General features: G+C 46.1%; 1 protein-coding gene across 1 annotated transcript in view; it reads right to left on the bottom strand.

The window, feature by feature from the left end:
* UTP6 (UTP6 small subunit processome component) overlaps positions 1–14,121 on the bottom strand; it is a 41,891-nt gene that overhangs the window by 8,513 nt on the left and 19,257 nt on the right. The window contains exons 11-16 of the mRNA XM_058445386.1: positions 10,204–10,385; positions 7,984–8,063; positions 7,524–7,601; positions 3,865–4,044; positions 2,320–2,400; positions 1,976–2,134 (exon numbers count right to left, since the gene is read on the bottom strand). Of these exons, the coding sequence (XP_058301369.1) occupies positions 1,976–2,134; positions 2,320–2,400; positions 3,865–4,044; positions 7,524–7,601; positions 7,984–8,063; positions 10,204–10,385 (760 nt within the window). The remainder of the gene's footprint in view (positions 1–1,975; positions 2,135–2,319; positions 2,401–3,864; positions 4,045–7,523; positions 7,602–7,983; positions 8,064–10,203; positions 10,386–14,121) is intronic.

Below are 14,121 nucleotides of genomic sequence, written 5' to 3' on the forward strand. Positions count from 1 at the left end.
GCCTAGCTATGTTTAATAAATGATGTTTATAAAGAATTTTTGGCTGGGCACAGTGCCTCACACCTACAATCCCAGCCCTTTGGGAGGCCAAGGCAGGAAGATCACTGGAAGCCATAAGGTCAAGATCAGTTTAAGCAACAAGGCGAGACCCCGACTCTACAAAAAAATTTAAGAATTAGCGGGGCATGGCCAGGCATGGTAGCTCATGCCTGTAATCCCAGCACTTTGAGAGGCTCAGCTGGGCAGACTGCTTGGGCCCAGGAGTTCAAGACCAGCCTGGGCAACACAGTGAAACCCCATCTCTACTAAAAATAAAAAAATTACCTGGGTGTGGTGGCGCACACCTGTAGTCCCAGCTACTTGGGAAGCTAAGGCACAAGAATCGCTTGAACCACGAAGACAGAGTTTGCAGTGAGCCAAGATGGCACCACTACACTCAGCCTGGGCAACACAGCAAGACTCTGTCTCAAAGGAAAAAAAAAGATTTAGGCCAGGCACAGTGGCTCACACCTGTAATCCCAACACTTTGGGAGGCCAAGGCAGGCAGGTCACCAGAGGTCAGGAGTTCGAGACCAGCCTGGTCAACATGGCAAAAACCCTTATCTATTAAAAATATAAAAAATTAGCCAGGCATCATGGCACATGCCTGTAATCCCAGCTATTCAGGAGGCTGAGGCAGGAGAATCGCTTGAACCCGGGAGGCAGAAGTTGCAGTGACCCGAGACTGTACCACTGCACTCCAGCCTGGGCAACGCAGTGAGACTCCATCTCAAAAAAAAAAAAAATTTTTTTTTAAATCATAAATAAAATTACAGTTATACTATAATCTCAACTACATAAAAACAAATTTTAAAATTATATGTTAACAATAATTTTTCCTTTGATGATGTAATAAATTATCATGGTTATATTTTCCCCCACCACAATGAACTGCTTTTATTGTTCAAAAAAAAGAAAAGGAAGGCCAGGCATGGTGGCTCACACTTATAATCCTAGCACTTTGGGAGGCTGAGGCAGGAGGACTGCTTGAGTCCAGGAGTTCGAGACCAGGCTGAACAATGCTGTGAGACTCAGTCTCTACAAAAAAAAAAAAATATTTTAAGTTAGCTGGACATGGTGGTACATGCCTGTAGACCCAGACATTTGGGAGGCTGAAGTGGGAGGACTGCTTGAGCCCAGAAGGTCAAGGCTTCGGTGAGCCATGATTGTGCCACTGCACTCTAACCTGGGTGACAGAGCGAGAACCTGTCTCAAAAAAGGAAGGGAAACATTACTTTTTGAAAAAGTTTATTGGAGGCCAAATGCACTGGCTCATGCCTGTAATCCCAGCACTTTGAGAGGCCAAGTCAAGCAAATCACTTGAGATCAGCAGTTCGAGACCAGCCTGGCCAACGTGATGAAACCCTATCTCTACTAAATTACAAAATTAGCCAGGCGTGGTGTCGCACATCTGTAATCCCAGCTACTCAGGAGGCTAAGGCGGGAGAATCACTTAAACCCAGGAAGTGGACATTGCAGTGAGCTAAGATCTCACCACTGTACTCCAGGCTGGGTGACAAGAGTGAAACTCTGTCTCAAAAAAAAAAAGGAAAATGAAACAGTGTATTGGGTCAGGTGTGGTGCCTCATGCCTATAATCCCTGCACTTTGGGAGGCTGAGGCGGGCAGATCACCTGAGGTCAGGAGTTTGAGACCAGCCTGGCCAACATGGTGAAACCTTGTCTTTAAAATCTAAAATTTAAAAATTAGCCAGGTGTGGTGGCAGGCGCCTGTAATCCTAGCTACTCGGGAAGCCGAGGCAGGAGAATCACTTGAAAGCAGAAGGCGGAGATTGCAGTGAGCTGAGATTGTGCCACTGCACTCCAGCCTGGGCAACAGAGCAAGACTCCATCTTAAAAAAAAAAAAAAAAGAAAAAGTGTATTGGATTACTCCCTCAGATACTATTTGTGATTCAAATAATCTGGGTATGAGCGGCTGAGTATGGGGTAGAGAGACTAGTAACAACTATGAACGTCTGTGAGTACCTTTTAAACACAGCTCTGGCCTTTTTGTAGCCACCACTTCGATAAGCCCAATCCAGGTACTTATTCTTCAGGGTTACTGAGTCGGCACCTATGACAGCTAAGAGAGCTTTCTACAATTTAAAAGAAAAAAGAAAGAAACTATGTGAGAAAACTTATAGATATCAAAAAAGATTTTCCCAGAACCACCTGAGGCCACTCCATAGTGCTTTAGGTGCACCTGCAATACTAGAGCTGACCAACCAGGGAAACTTCTGCCATTCCCCACACCACGAGACTTAGAACACGGAGCCTATACCTTAAAGACTGCCTCAGTGTCTTCTTGGCTTTTGGCACCTTCACTCCACTCTGCCCAGGAAATCCACAATGGCAGACAAACCTACTCCCAGTTTAAAAAATGTTAGTTAGAAAACAGCATATAATAAAACATCGCATGTACCCTATAAATGTGTAAAATATTATGTATCAATTTTTTTATGCTATAAAATGACAGTTTAGTCTTATGCTCTGAAAACTAGTTAAAAAGGCAGGTTCCTCCTAAGATAATCAATATGTAAAATAGGGATTCATTCCCAAACAGTCCTCATTGTGACAGAATTCTCATTGCCCAGCAGGAATGGCACGCCAGAACACAGCCAGCCTTCTGACCAAGTCACTCAGGGCAACACTCTTCTGTGAATTTTAGTTCCTTTCTACTGGGAAATATTTCACGTAGTTATCATCAATCATCTTTTAGTTAAGTAAGCAATTAACAAACCACACAGTTAGACCCACAGCTACCCAGATCATGTCTCTGCTGTCTAAGACCCACAACACAAGAACTAAGTAATCTAGGCTGAAGTGTCTGATCTTCATTCATGTCCCAGAGGTACATACAAATGAGCAGCAAAGGCGAGGCATGGTGGTGCACATTTGTAATCCCAGCACTTTAAAGACGGAGGCAGGTGGATCACTTGAGGCCAGGAGTTCAAGACCAGCCTGGCCAACATGGCAAAACCATGTCTCTACTAAAAATACAAAAATTAGCTGGGCATGGTGGTGGGAGACTGAGACAGGAGAATCGCTTGAACCTGGGAGGCGGAGGTTGCAGTGAGCCAAGTTTGCACCACTGCACTCCAGCCTGGGCAACAGAACAAGACTTTGTCTCAAAAAAAAAAAAAAGGAAAAAGAAAGCAACACCAAATGAGCAGTAGTTTTTTTCCTACTTTATCTTCTGGAATACATTTTTCCTACTAATATAAAAAATTCACTGCAAAGTGAATCTGGCCATACACCATGGCTCACGCCTGTAATCTCAGCACTTTGGGAGGCCAAGGCGGGCAGATCACTTGAGGCTAGGAGTTCCAGACCAGCCTGGCCAACATGGAGAAATCCTGTCTCTACTAAAATAGAAAATATTAGTCGGGTGTGATGGTGCACGCCTGTACTCCCAGCTACTCGGGAGGCTGAGGCAGGAGAATTGCCTGAACCCGGGAGACGGAGATTGCAGTGAGCTGAGATCACACCACTGCACTCCAGCATGGGCAACAGAGCAAGACTCCATCTCAAAAAAAAAAAAAAGTTGGGCTTATATTCAGCAAGGGCAATTAATATTCTACTGGTATTTCTAACTTTATAAGATATCTAAATAGAATAGGAAGTTTTATATAATTTTGTCAACTTTCAAATAAAGGAGATTAAATAGAAGCAAATTCTTCTACTCTTAACCTATGAACCATCGCCACTTAATGGCAAATGCCACTCTAGAGTTGGCTCTCAATAGCCAACTACATTCCAAAAGAGCCTTGGCTAGTCTTAAAAGGTTTCCCAAATATAATGAATACAAAAGATCCAGCTCACTGACCTGGGGTTTCAGGTGCACAAAGGCTTCTTCAAAAAGCATGGCTATGTCAGGGCTCTTTGACTCGATCAGCACCCGCAGCTTCAGCTGCCACATTGTCCCAGAGTCTCTAAACAATTCAGTTCCAGCTACTGCCACTTCCAGAGCTTCTCTCAGTAAGTTATGACACAGCAACGAAACAATCTAGACAAGATGAAGGATGACTGGAAAATTAATTACTGAAACCCAAACAATCTATGTAAATGGAGACAAATAAAAACCTCATTTGAGGCAAGAATTTCACCAACCTTTCCACCACAATTTAAAATAAAAAAGAGGCTGGGTGTGGTGGCTCACACCTGTAACTCCAACACTTTGGGAGGCCGAGGCGGCCAGATCACGAGCTCAGGAGATCAAGACCATCCTGGCCAACATGGTGAAACCCCATCTCTACTAAAAATACAAAAATTAGCTGGGTGTGGTGGTGTGCGTCTGTAATCCCAGTTACTCAGAAGGCTTAGGCAGAAGAATCGCTTGAACCCAGGAGGCGGAGATTGCAGTGAGCCGAGATCACGCCACTGCACTCCAACCTCGGCGACAGAGCAAGACTGTATCTCAAAAAAAAAAAAAAAAAAAAAAAAGAAGAAATGAGCTATGTGATAATTTATAGGTATCAAAACAAATTTTCCATGGCTGTTAAACAGGCACAAAGTGAACGATTTAGAATTTCTCCTATTTTCGGCCGGGCGCGGTGGCTCACGCTTGTAATCCCAGCACTTTGGGAGGCCGAGGCGGGTGGATCACGAGGTCAAGAGATCGAGACCACGGTGAAACCCCATCTCTACTAAAAATACAAAAAAATTAGCCGGGCGTGGTGGCAGGCGCCTGTAGTCCCAGCTACTCGGAGAGGCTGAGGCAGGAGAATGGCGTGAACCCGGGAGGCGGAGCTTGCAGTGAGCCGAGATTGCACCACTGCACTCCAGCCTGGGCGACAGAGCGAGACTCCCATGAACCCGGGCGGGGGAGCTTGCAGTGCCCTGAGCCTCCACCCCTCCACCCCACCCGGGGCGAAAGGGCGGACCCCCCCCCAAAAAAAAAAAAAAAAAAAAAGAATTTCTCCTATTTTCACTGCTCCTACCCATGAGGGTTATCCAAAAACAAGGAAGACGTAAAAACCAGAGAACCTAAAGAATTCAGACTGTAGGCCGGGCACGGTGGCTGACGCTTGTAATCCCAGAGCTTTGGGAGGCTGAGGCGGGTGGATCACGAGGTCAGGAGATCGAGACCACGGTGAAACCCCGTCTCTACTAAAAATACAAAAAAATTAGCCGGGCATGGTGGCAAGTGCCTGCAGTCCCAGCTACTCGGAGAGGCTAAGGCAGAAGAATGGCGTGAACCCAGGAGGCGGAGCTTGCAGTGAGCTGAGATCGCGCCACTGCACTCCAGCCTGGGTCTCAAAAAAAAAAAGAATTTAGACTGTAAGTTAGGTTTTTTTGTTTTTGTTTTCGTTTTTGTTTGGAGACAAGAGTTTTGCTCTGTAACCCAGTCTGGAGTACAGTGGCGCAATGATCTCGGCTCACTGCAAACTCCACCTCCTGGGTTCAAGCAATTCTCCTGCCTCAGCTTCCCGAGTAGCTGGGACAACAGGCGCCCATCGCCACGCCCGGCTAATTTTTTGTACTTCAGTAGAAATGGGGTTTCACCATGTTGGCCAGGCTGGTCTCGAACTCCTGACCTCAGATGATCCACCCACCTTGGCCTCCCAAAGTGCTGGGATTACAAGCGTGAGCCACCATGCCCGGCGTAAGTTTTTAATAAAACAGTTCATGGCCGGGCACGGTGGCTCACGCCTGTAATCCCAGCACTTTGGGAGGCTGAGGCAGGCAGATCACCTAAGGTTGGGAGTTCGAGACCAGCCTGACCAACACGGAGAAACCCTGTCGCTACTAAAAATACAAAATTAGCCAGGCGTGGTGGTGCATGCTTGTAATCCCAGCTACTCGGGAGGCTGAGTCAGGAGAATTGCTTGAACCCAGGAGGCGGAGGTTGAGGTGAGCCTAGATCATGCCATTGCACTCCAGCCTGGGCAACAAGAATGAAACTCCGCCTCAAAGAAATAATAAATAAATAAAAACAAAACAGTTCACTATGCCAGAACACATGCTCACCAAACAGAGGATGAAAATTAACAAATAGGCTGGGATCAGTGGCTCACGTCTGTAATCCCAGCACTTTGGGAGGCCAAGACAGGCAGATCACCTGAGGTCAAGAGCTCGAGACCAGCTTGGCCAACATGGTGAAACCTTGTTTCTACTAAAAATACAAAAATTAGCTAGGTGTGTTGGCACACGCCTGTAATCCCAGCTACTCGAAAGGATGATTTGGGAGAATCACTTAAACCTGGGAGGAGGAAGTTGCAGTGGGCCAAGATCATGCCACTACACTCCAGGCTGGGTGACAGAGCAAGACTCTGTCTCCAAAAAATTTTTAAAAATAAGGAAACAGGTATAGTCATTCAAACACAGCTGGACATAACATAAACTAATGCAATTTTTCTGAAATTCAATTTGACACTTTGTAGCAAGAGTCATGAAAGTGCTCAATGCTTCAATTTGGGACTTTTACATTAACAAATATGGGCCAAAAAATACACGAACGAAAGGAAATCTTACCTGTTCAAAATGCTTATATCTACATTATTTGAAAAAGAGAAAAAAAAAACTAAAACCAATCCAATTGTACAAATTTGTGAAAAATTAAATGGCAGTATATAATCAGTACATTCAGCAAGCATTTTTATTGCACACTATATATGCTAGATTCAATAGTGAGCAAATCAGGTGCATTCCCTACCACCCATACAGCCTCCAGTCTAAGAGATGAAACGATTTGATATGTTTCTTCTGACAGAAGATGAATCATCTAGGCTGGGAACAGTGGCTCACGCCTGAAAGACCAAGTTAGAAAGTCAGGCACGGCCAGGAGTGGTGGATCACGCCTGTAATCTCAGCACTTTGGGAGGCTGAGGCAGTCAGATCGCTTGAGGTCAGGAGTTCAAGACCAGCCTGGCCAACATAGTGAAACTCTGTCCCTACTAAAAATACAAAAATTTGGCCAGGCGTGGTGGCTCACACCTGTAGTCCCAGCACTTTGGGAAGCCAAGGCAGGCGGATCACTTGAGGTCAGGAGTTAGAGACCAGCCCAGCCAAGATGGTGAAACCCCATCTCTACCAAAAATACAAAAATTAGCTGGGTGTGGTGGCATGCACCTGTGATCCCAGCTACTTGGGGGACTAAGGCACAAGAATCACTTGAACCCAAGAGGCAGAGGTTGCAGTGAGCTGAGATTACGCCACTGCGCTCCAGCCTGGGCAATGGAGTGAGACTCCGTCTCAAAAAAAAAAAAAAAAAAAAAAAAAAGAATGGGTGGACAAACAAAATAAACCCAAATCATGACTCTTCTTCTAAGTGTTTTTCACTATATAATATTCCTCCCTTTGCTAGTACAGATTTCATTTTTTGCATAAGCCAAATACTGGCAAACACATATAAACACACTTCATATGCCAAACTCCCAAATGGCCTTCATCTTAAGACTATATATATTTAAAACATGACTCTGGCACAAAACAACTAGAATAAGGTATTTGTAACTGGACAGAATATTTTCTCCATGTCCTTACCAACTGCTTGTATTGGCATTCTGACAGAAGCTTCAGTTCATGTGCCTTCCTGAATACAGTCATGGTTCTTTCCAACCTCTGAAAACAGAAAAATCCCTCAGTTCATTACAAAGATCCCAGCAGGGGCCTCTGGCCTCTGACGTGAACAAAAGCAGTTTTGTGCATTTCTTAAAATTCAAAGAAGCTGACTTGCTCCTGCATGGTGGTTTCACTTATGAATAGATGCAATGGGCAGCTGCACCGAACGGAGCCCAGTTACACGAGAGCCCCTCCTAACCTGGCGGCAAACCAGACTCAGACCTTTAGAACGACACGTCGCCCACAAGGAGAGAGAGAGTGGCTAAGCATAAAAGTTCTCAGAAACTGTGCCAGACACCAGAAGAGCTGTGCTTCTGTTCTTTCAGAAGGCAGTCACTATCTAGTCAACCACTGTAACCATGTAACCATGTAACAACCTCACCTTCCCTCTAAGGAACCCACTATTTGACTTCTTAGTAAATCTTTCCAAGCAAAAGGTGATGTAACACTTCCACATGGCCTCTGGAAAAGTCAGAAAGATTGTGTTGATCAGATCACTTAGTTCAACATTCATCACATCAAAGTTACTAAAAGAGAAGGAAAAAAACAGTCATCACACATCTTCTCTTCAAGGGGAAAACTCTCCTCTGAAGAAGAGTTTAAATCAGCCTGATTTTAAAAAGTTTTACTCTGACTACAGCCAATCAAACACCTCAAATACTGGGGGAAAACCACTGAGTAACAGCTTAAATATAAAAATTGAAAGCCTTATCCAGGTTATATATCCCCTCTGCCTTTATTCTACATTATTACAAAATAAAAATTAAATCACTATCCAAAGATAATTAAGGGCGGGGCACAGTGGTTCACATCTGTAATCCCATCACTTTGGGAGGCTGAGGCAGGCAGATCACCTGAAGTCAGGAGTTCAAGACCAGCCTGGCCAACATGGTGAAACCTCATCTCTACTAAAAATACAAAAATCCGTGGGGCATGGTGGCATGCACCTGTAATCCCAGCTACTCGGGAGGCTGAGGCAGGAGAATTGCTTAAACCTGGGAGGAAGAGGTTGCAGTAACCCGAGATCGTGTCACTGTACTCCAGCCTGGGCAACAGAGTGAGACTGTCTCAAAAAGAAAAAAAAAAAGATAATTAAGGACATCGGTAATCCTAGCAAGTTGGGAGGCCGAGGCATGCAGATCGCTTGATTCCAGCAGTTCAAGACCAGCCTGGGCAACATGGCGAAACTCCATCTCTACAAAAAATACATTAAAATTGGCCTGGCGTGGTGGCATGTGCCTGTAGACCCAACTACTCAGGGGGTTCAGGCGGGAGGATTGCTTCAACCCAGGAGGCAGAGGTTGGAGTGAGCTGAAATTGTGCTACTGCACTATAGCCTGGGTGACACAGCAGGATCCTGTCTCAAAAAAAAACAAAGATAATTAAGAAATAATAATTAGGTCGGGCGCGGTGGCTCACGCCTGTAATCCCAGCACTTTGGGAGGCCGAGGCAGGCGGATCACGAGGTCAGGAGATCGAGACCATTCTGGCTAACACAGTGAAACCCCGTCTCTACTAAAAACACAAAAAATTAGCCGGGCGTGGTAGCGGGCGCCTGTAGTACCAGCTACTCGGGAGGCTGAGGCAGGAGAATGGTGTGAACCCCGGGGGGCGGAGCCTGCAGTGAGCCGAGATTGTGCCACTGCACTCCAGCCTGGGCGACAGCGAGACTCTGCCTCAAAAAAAAAAAAAAAAAAAGAAATAATAATTAAAGAATCTTAGGAATTATTTCCTATGTTTCCCCCAAAATAAATGAACATAAATACCACTACTATGGAGGAAGGTCATAAAAGCTCCATTACCATCAGAGAAAGACCAAGTTAGAAAGCCAAGAGCAAGTTAGAAAGCCAGGCACGGCCAAATGCGGTGGCTCATGCGTGTAATCCCAGCACTTTAGGAGGCCAAAGTGGGCAAACCACCTGAGGTCAGGAGTTCAAGACCAGCCTGGCCAACATGGTGAAACTCCGTCTGTACTAAAAATACAAAAATTAGCCAGGCATCGTGGCACACGCCTGTAATCCCAGCTACTCGGGAGGATGAGGCAGGAGAATCGCTTGAACTCGGGAGGCGGAGGTTGCAGTGAGCCGACATCGCGCCATTGCACTCCAGCCTGGGCAACAGAGTGAGACTCTGTCTCAAAAAAAAAAAAAAAAAAAAACCCAGGCACGGTGGCTCACACCTGTAATCCTGTAATCCTAGCACTTTGGGAGACCAAGGCAAGTGGATCGCCTGAGCTCAGGAGTTCAAGACCAGTCTGGGCAACACAGTGAAACCTCATCTCTACTAAATACAAAAAAATTAGCTGGGCATGGTGGCGGGCACCTGTAGTCACAGCTACTTGGGAGGCTGAGGCAGGAGAACTGCTTGAACCCCGGACGTGCAGGTTGCAGTGAGCCGAAATCAAGCCACTGAACTCCAGCCGGGGTGACAGAACAAGACTCTGCCTCCCAGAAAAAAAAAAAAAAAAAGAAAGCCAGGCACATCATAAACTATATTACAGAGACATCCCCAATACTGATTTTGGCAGTGGGAACGGTAGCTTAAGTTTCACACTCAGGGATACTATTCCTTCTACGTTACATCATGGTTTGGTGAAGTTCACCTGTTGGCAGAGTCTTCACTGCCTCTTCATATACAGCACAGCACCTTTCCTCCTTCCGGCTGACCTCCACTGCTTTGGCTTGTTTCGTTGTAGGCTGCTCTTCTGTCTGTGACTCAATCTCTAATTCTTGCCTTGCCACATAATCCCAAGTGAGAGGATCATCTGTGTGTAGAGCCTGAAGGCTGAAAAATACAACTTACTGGTATCTATCCCACAACAAAAAACTAACTCAGAATATCAGAGAAACAGTTACCTATGCTTAAAAAATCTACACAGGGCTGGGCGTGGTGGCTCACGCTTGTAATCCCAGCACTTTGGGAGGCCGAGGCGGGCAGATCACGAGGTCAGGAGATCGAGACCATGGTGAAACCCCGTCTCTACTAAAAATACAAAAAATTAGCCGGGCGTGGTGGCGGGCGCCTGTAGTCCCAGCTACTCGGAGAGGCTGAGGCAGGAGAATGGCATGAACCCGGGAGGCGGAGCTTGCAGTGAGCCGAGATTGCGCCACTGCACTCCAGCCTGGGTGACAGAGCGAGACTCTGTCTCAAAAAAAATCTACACAGGACATCCCTGTAACAACTGCAGTACCATAAAAACTATTTCCCAGGCCGGGTCCGGTGGCTAACGCCACTGGGAGACCAGCACTTTGGGAGTCTGAGGTGGGTGGATCACCTGAGGTCGGGAGTTCGAGACCAGCCTGACCAATATGGCGAAACCCCATCTCTACTAAAAATACAAAAATAAGCCGGGCATGATGGCATGTGACTGTAGTCCCAGCTACTAGAGAGGCTGAGACAGGAGAATTGCTTGAACCCAGGAGGCAGAAGTTGCACTGAGTCGAGATCACATCACTCCAGCATGGGCAACAGAGCAAGACTCCGTCTCAAAAAACAAAAAAAAAAACTATTTCCCAACAGGCTCTCCAGAATATCTTCACTAATTGTAGAAAATTTTGTCAATGGATCAGAATTGTCCCACTTTTTCACTTTTTTTTGAGCCAGAATCTCACCATCACCAAGGCTGGAGTACAGTGGCGCGATCTCAGCTCACTGCAACCCCCATCTCCTGGATTCAAGCAATTCTCCTGCCTCAGCCTTCCAAGTAGCTGGAATTACAGACGCATACCACGACGCCCGGCTAATTTTTGTATTTCTTTGGGAGAGATGAGTTTTCACCATGTTGGCCAGACTGGTCTCAAACTCTTGACCTCAAGTGATCCTCCTGCCTCGGGCTCCCAAAGTGCTAGGTGGGATTACAGGTGTGAGCCACTGCACCTGGCCAGAGCTGTCCCACATTTATTGAGTTTCAGGATATTTCAGGTATCATTCACAAATGTTAACTTTCAAGTTAGCTCTCGAAGTCAAATCAGCAGTTATCTGTGACAACACAAGACTCCAAGAGACCTGAAGAACTTTTTTTTTGTTTTTGAGATAGGGTCTGTCACCCAGGCTGGAGTGCAGTGGTGCCATCATGGCTCACTGCAGCCTCCACCTCCCGGGCTTAGGTGATCCTCCCACCTCAGCCTCCCATGTAGCTGGTACTACAAGTGCATGCCACCATACCCAGCTAATTTTGGTAGTTTTATTGTACAGAGTTTTGCCATGTTGCCCAAGATGGTCTCCAACTCCTGGGGGCTCAAGCAATAGTCTGTCCCAAAGTGTTGGGATTACAACCCCTGTGCCCAGCCTAAAGAACGTTATTATAGCTGAGCTCTTCATTTTCGTTTTTTTGTGTGTGTGTGTGTGTGTGTTTTAAATAAGACAGAGTTTCTCTCGTTGCCCAAGCTGGAGTGCAGTGGCACGATCTCAGCTCACTATAACCTCCGCCTCCTGGGTTCAAGCAATTCTCCTGCCTCAGCCTCCCGAGTACCTGGGATTACGGGCATGTGACACCACACCCAACTAATTTTTGTATTTTTAGTAGAGGTGGGGTTTCACCATGTTGGCCAGACTGGTCTCAAAACTCCTGACCTCAGGTGATCCGCCTGCCTCGGCCTTCCCAAGTGCTGGGATTACAGGCATGAGCCACCGCATCTGTTTTTTTTTTTGGAGACATTCTTCTCTGTCACCAGGATGGAGTGCAGTGGCGTGATCTCAGCTCACTGCAACCTCCACCTTCCAGGTTCAAGCGATTCTCCTGCCTCAGCCTCCTGAGTAGCTGGGATTACAGGTGCACGCCACCACACCAAGCTGATTTTTGTATTTTTAGTAAGAGACAGGGTTTCACCATGTTGGCCAGGATGATCTCAATCTCTTGACCTCAGGTGATCCGCCCACTTCAGCCTCCCAAAGTGCTGAGATTACAGGCATAAGCCACCACGCCCAGCCAGGGTTCTTCATTTTCTAAATAATAGAGAAAAAGCACAACCTACTCCTCTCTCAAAACCCTGAAGATATCCAAACAACAAATTGATTCAAGTTCTATTTCCCCTCCTGTCAAAGGAAGAGGTGCTACCAAAGAATGGAAGTACCCACAAGGTAGGCTACAAATAATTTTTTTCTTTTTTTCAGACAGGGTCTCACTCTGTCACCGAGGCTGGGGTGAAGTGACGCAGTAACAGCTCATGACAGCCTCAACGTCACAGGCTCAAGGGATCCTCCCACCTCAGCCCCGCAAGTAGCTAGGACTACAGGCACATAACACCATACCTAGCTAATTTTATTGTTATTTTTTGTAAAAACAGGGTCTCGCCACGTTGCCGAAGCTTACAAATAATTGTTAAACCATATAATCAGACATTGAAGAATAAAATTACCAGCCAGGTGTAATGGCTGACACCTGTAATCCTTGCACTTTGGGAGGCTAAGGCAGGAGGATCACTTGAGCTCAGGAATTCAAGATCAACCTGGGCAACACAGTGAGACCTCATCTTTATAATTATAAACATAAATAAATAAAAATATAATAAAGAAATAAAAAGAATAAAATTACCAGCACTCAACTATAAACATACGAGTATAACTCTCATTTTATGGATAAATGCCAGGAAAATAGAATTTAGAATTTTATATAAGCTTTAGACTTTTTTTTTTTTTTTGAGATGGAGTTTCGCTCGTTTCCCAGGCTGGAGTGCAATGGCGCAATCTCAGCTCACTGCAACCTCCGCCTCCCGGGTTCAAGTGATTCTCCTGCCTCAGCCTTCCGAGTAGCTGGGATTACAGGTATGCACCACCACGCCCGGCTAATTTTGTATTTTTAGTAGAAATGTGGTTTCTCCATGTTGGTCAGGCTGGTCTCAAACTCCCGACCTCAGGTGATCGCGCGTCTCAGCCTCCCAAAGTGCTGGGATTACAGGCTTGAGCCACCGCGCCCAGCTAGATTTTTTTTTCTTGAATAAACTATTTCCCCCGGTAAGTGAATCAAAGAACTCAATCAGGAAAATACTTTTTTTCTGAGACACGGTCTCACTCTGTGACCCAGACAGGAGTGCAGTGGCAGGATCACAGCTCACTCCAGCCTCAACCTCCCGGACTCAGGTGATCTTCCCACCTTAGCCTCCAGAGTAGGTAGGACCACAGGCATGCACCACCACACCTAGCTTATTTTTTGTAGAGACAGGGTTTCACTATGTTGCCTAGGCTGGTCTCAAACCCCTGAGCTCAAGGGATCCACCTGCCTTGGCCTCCCAAAGTACTGGGATCCCAAAGTGTGAGCTACTGCACTGGGCCAGGAAATTTTTTTAACATAATATGATATTAATTTTTTTTTTTTTTTTTTGAGATGGAGTTTTGCTCGTCGCCTAGGCTGGAGTGCAATTGTGGAATCTTGGCTCACTGCAACCTCTGCCTCCCAGGTTCAAGCGAGTCTCCTGGCTCAGCCTCCCAAGTAGCTGGGATTACAGGAACGCACTACCACGCCCAGCTAATTTTGTATTTTTAGTAGAGACGGGGTTTCACCATGTTGGTCAGGCTGGTCCCG

This window comes from Hylobates moloch, unplaced genomic scaffold, assembly GCF_009828535.3.
Source record: "Hylobates moloch isolate HMO894 unplaced genomic scaffold, HMol_V3 SCAFFOLD_10, whole genome shotgun sequence".
NCBI classification, from domain to species: domain Eukaryota; kingdom Metazoa; phylum Chordata; class Mammalia; order Primates; family Hylobatidae; genus Hylobates; species Hylobates moloch.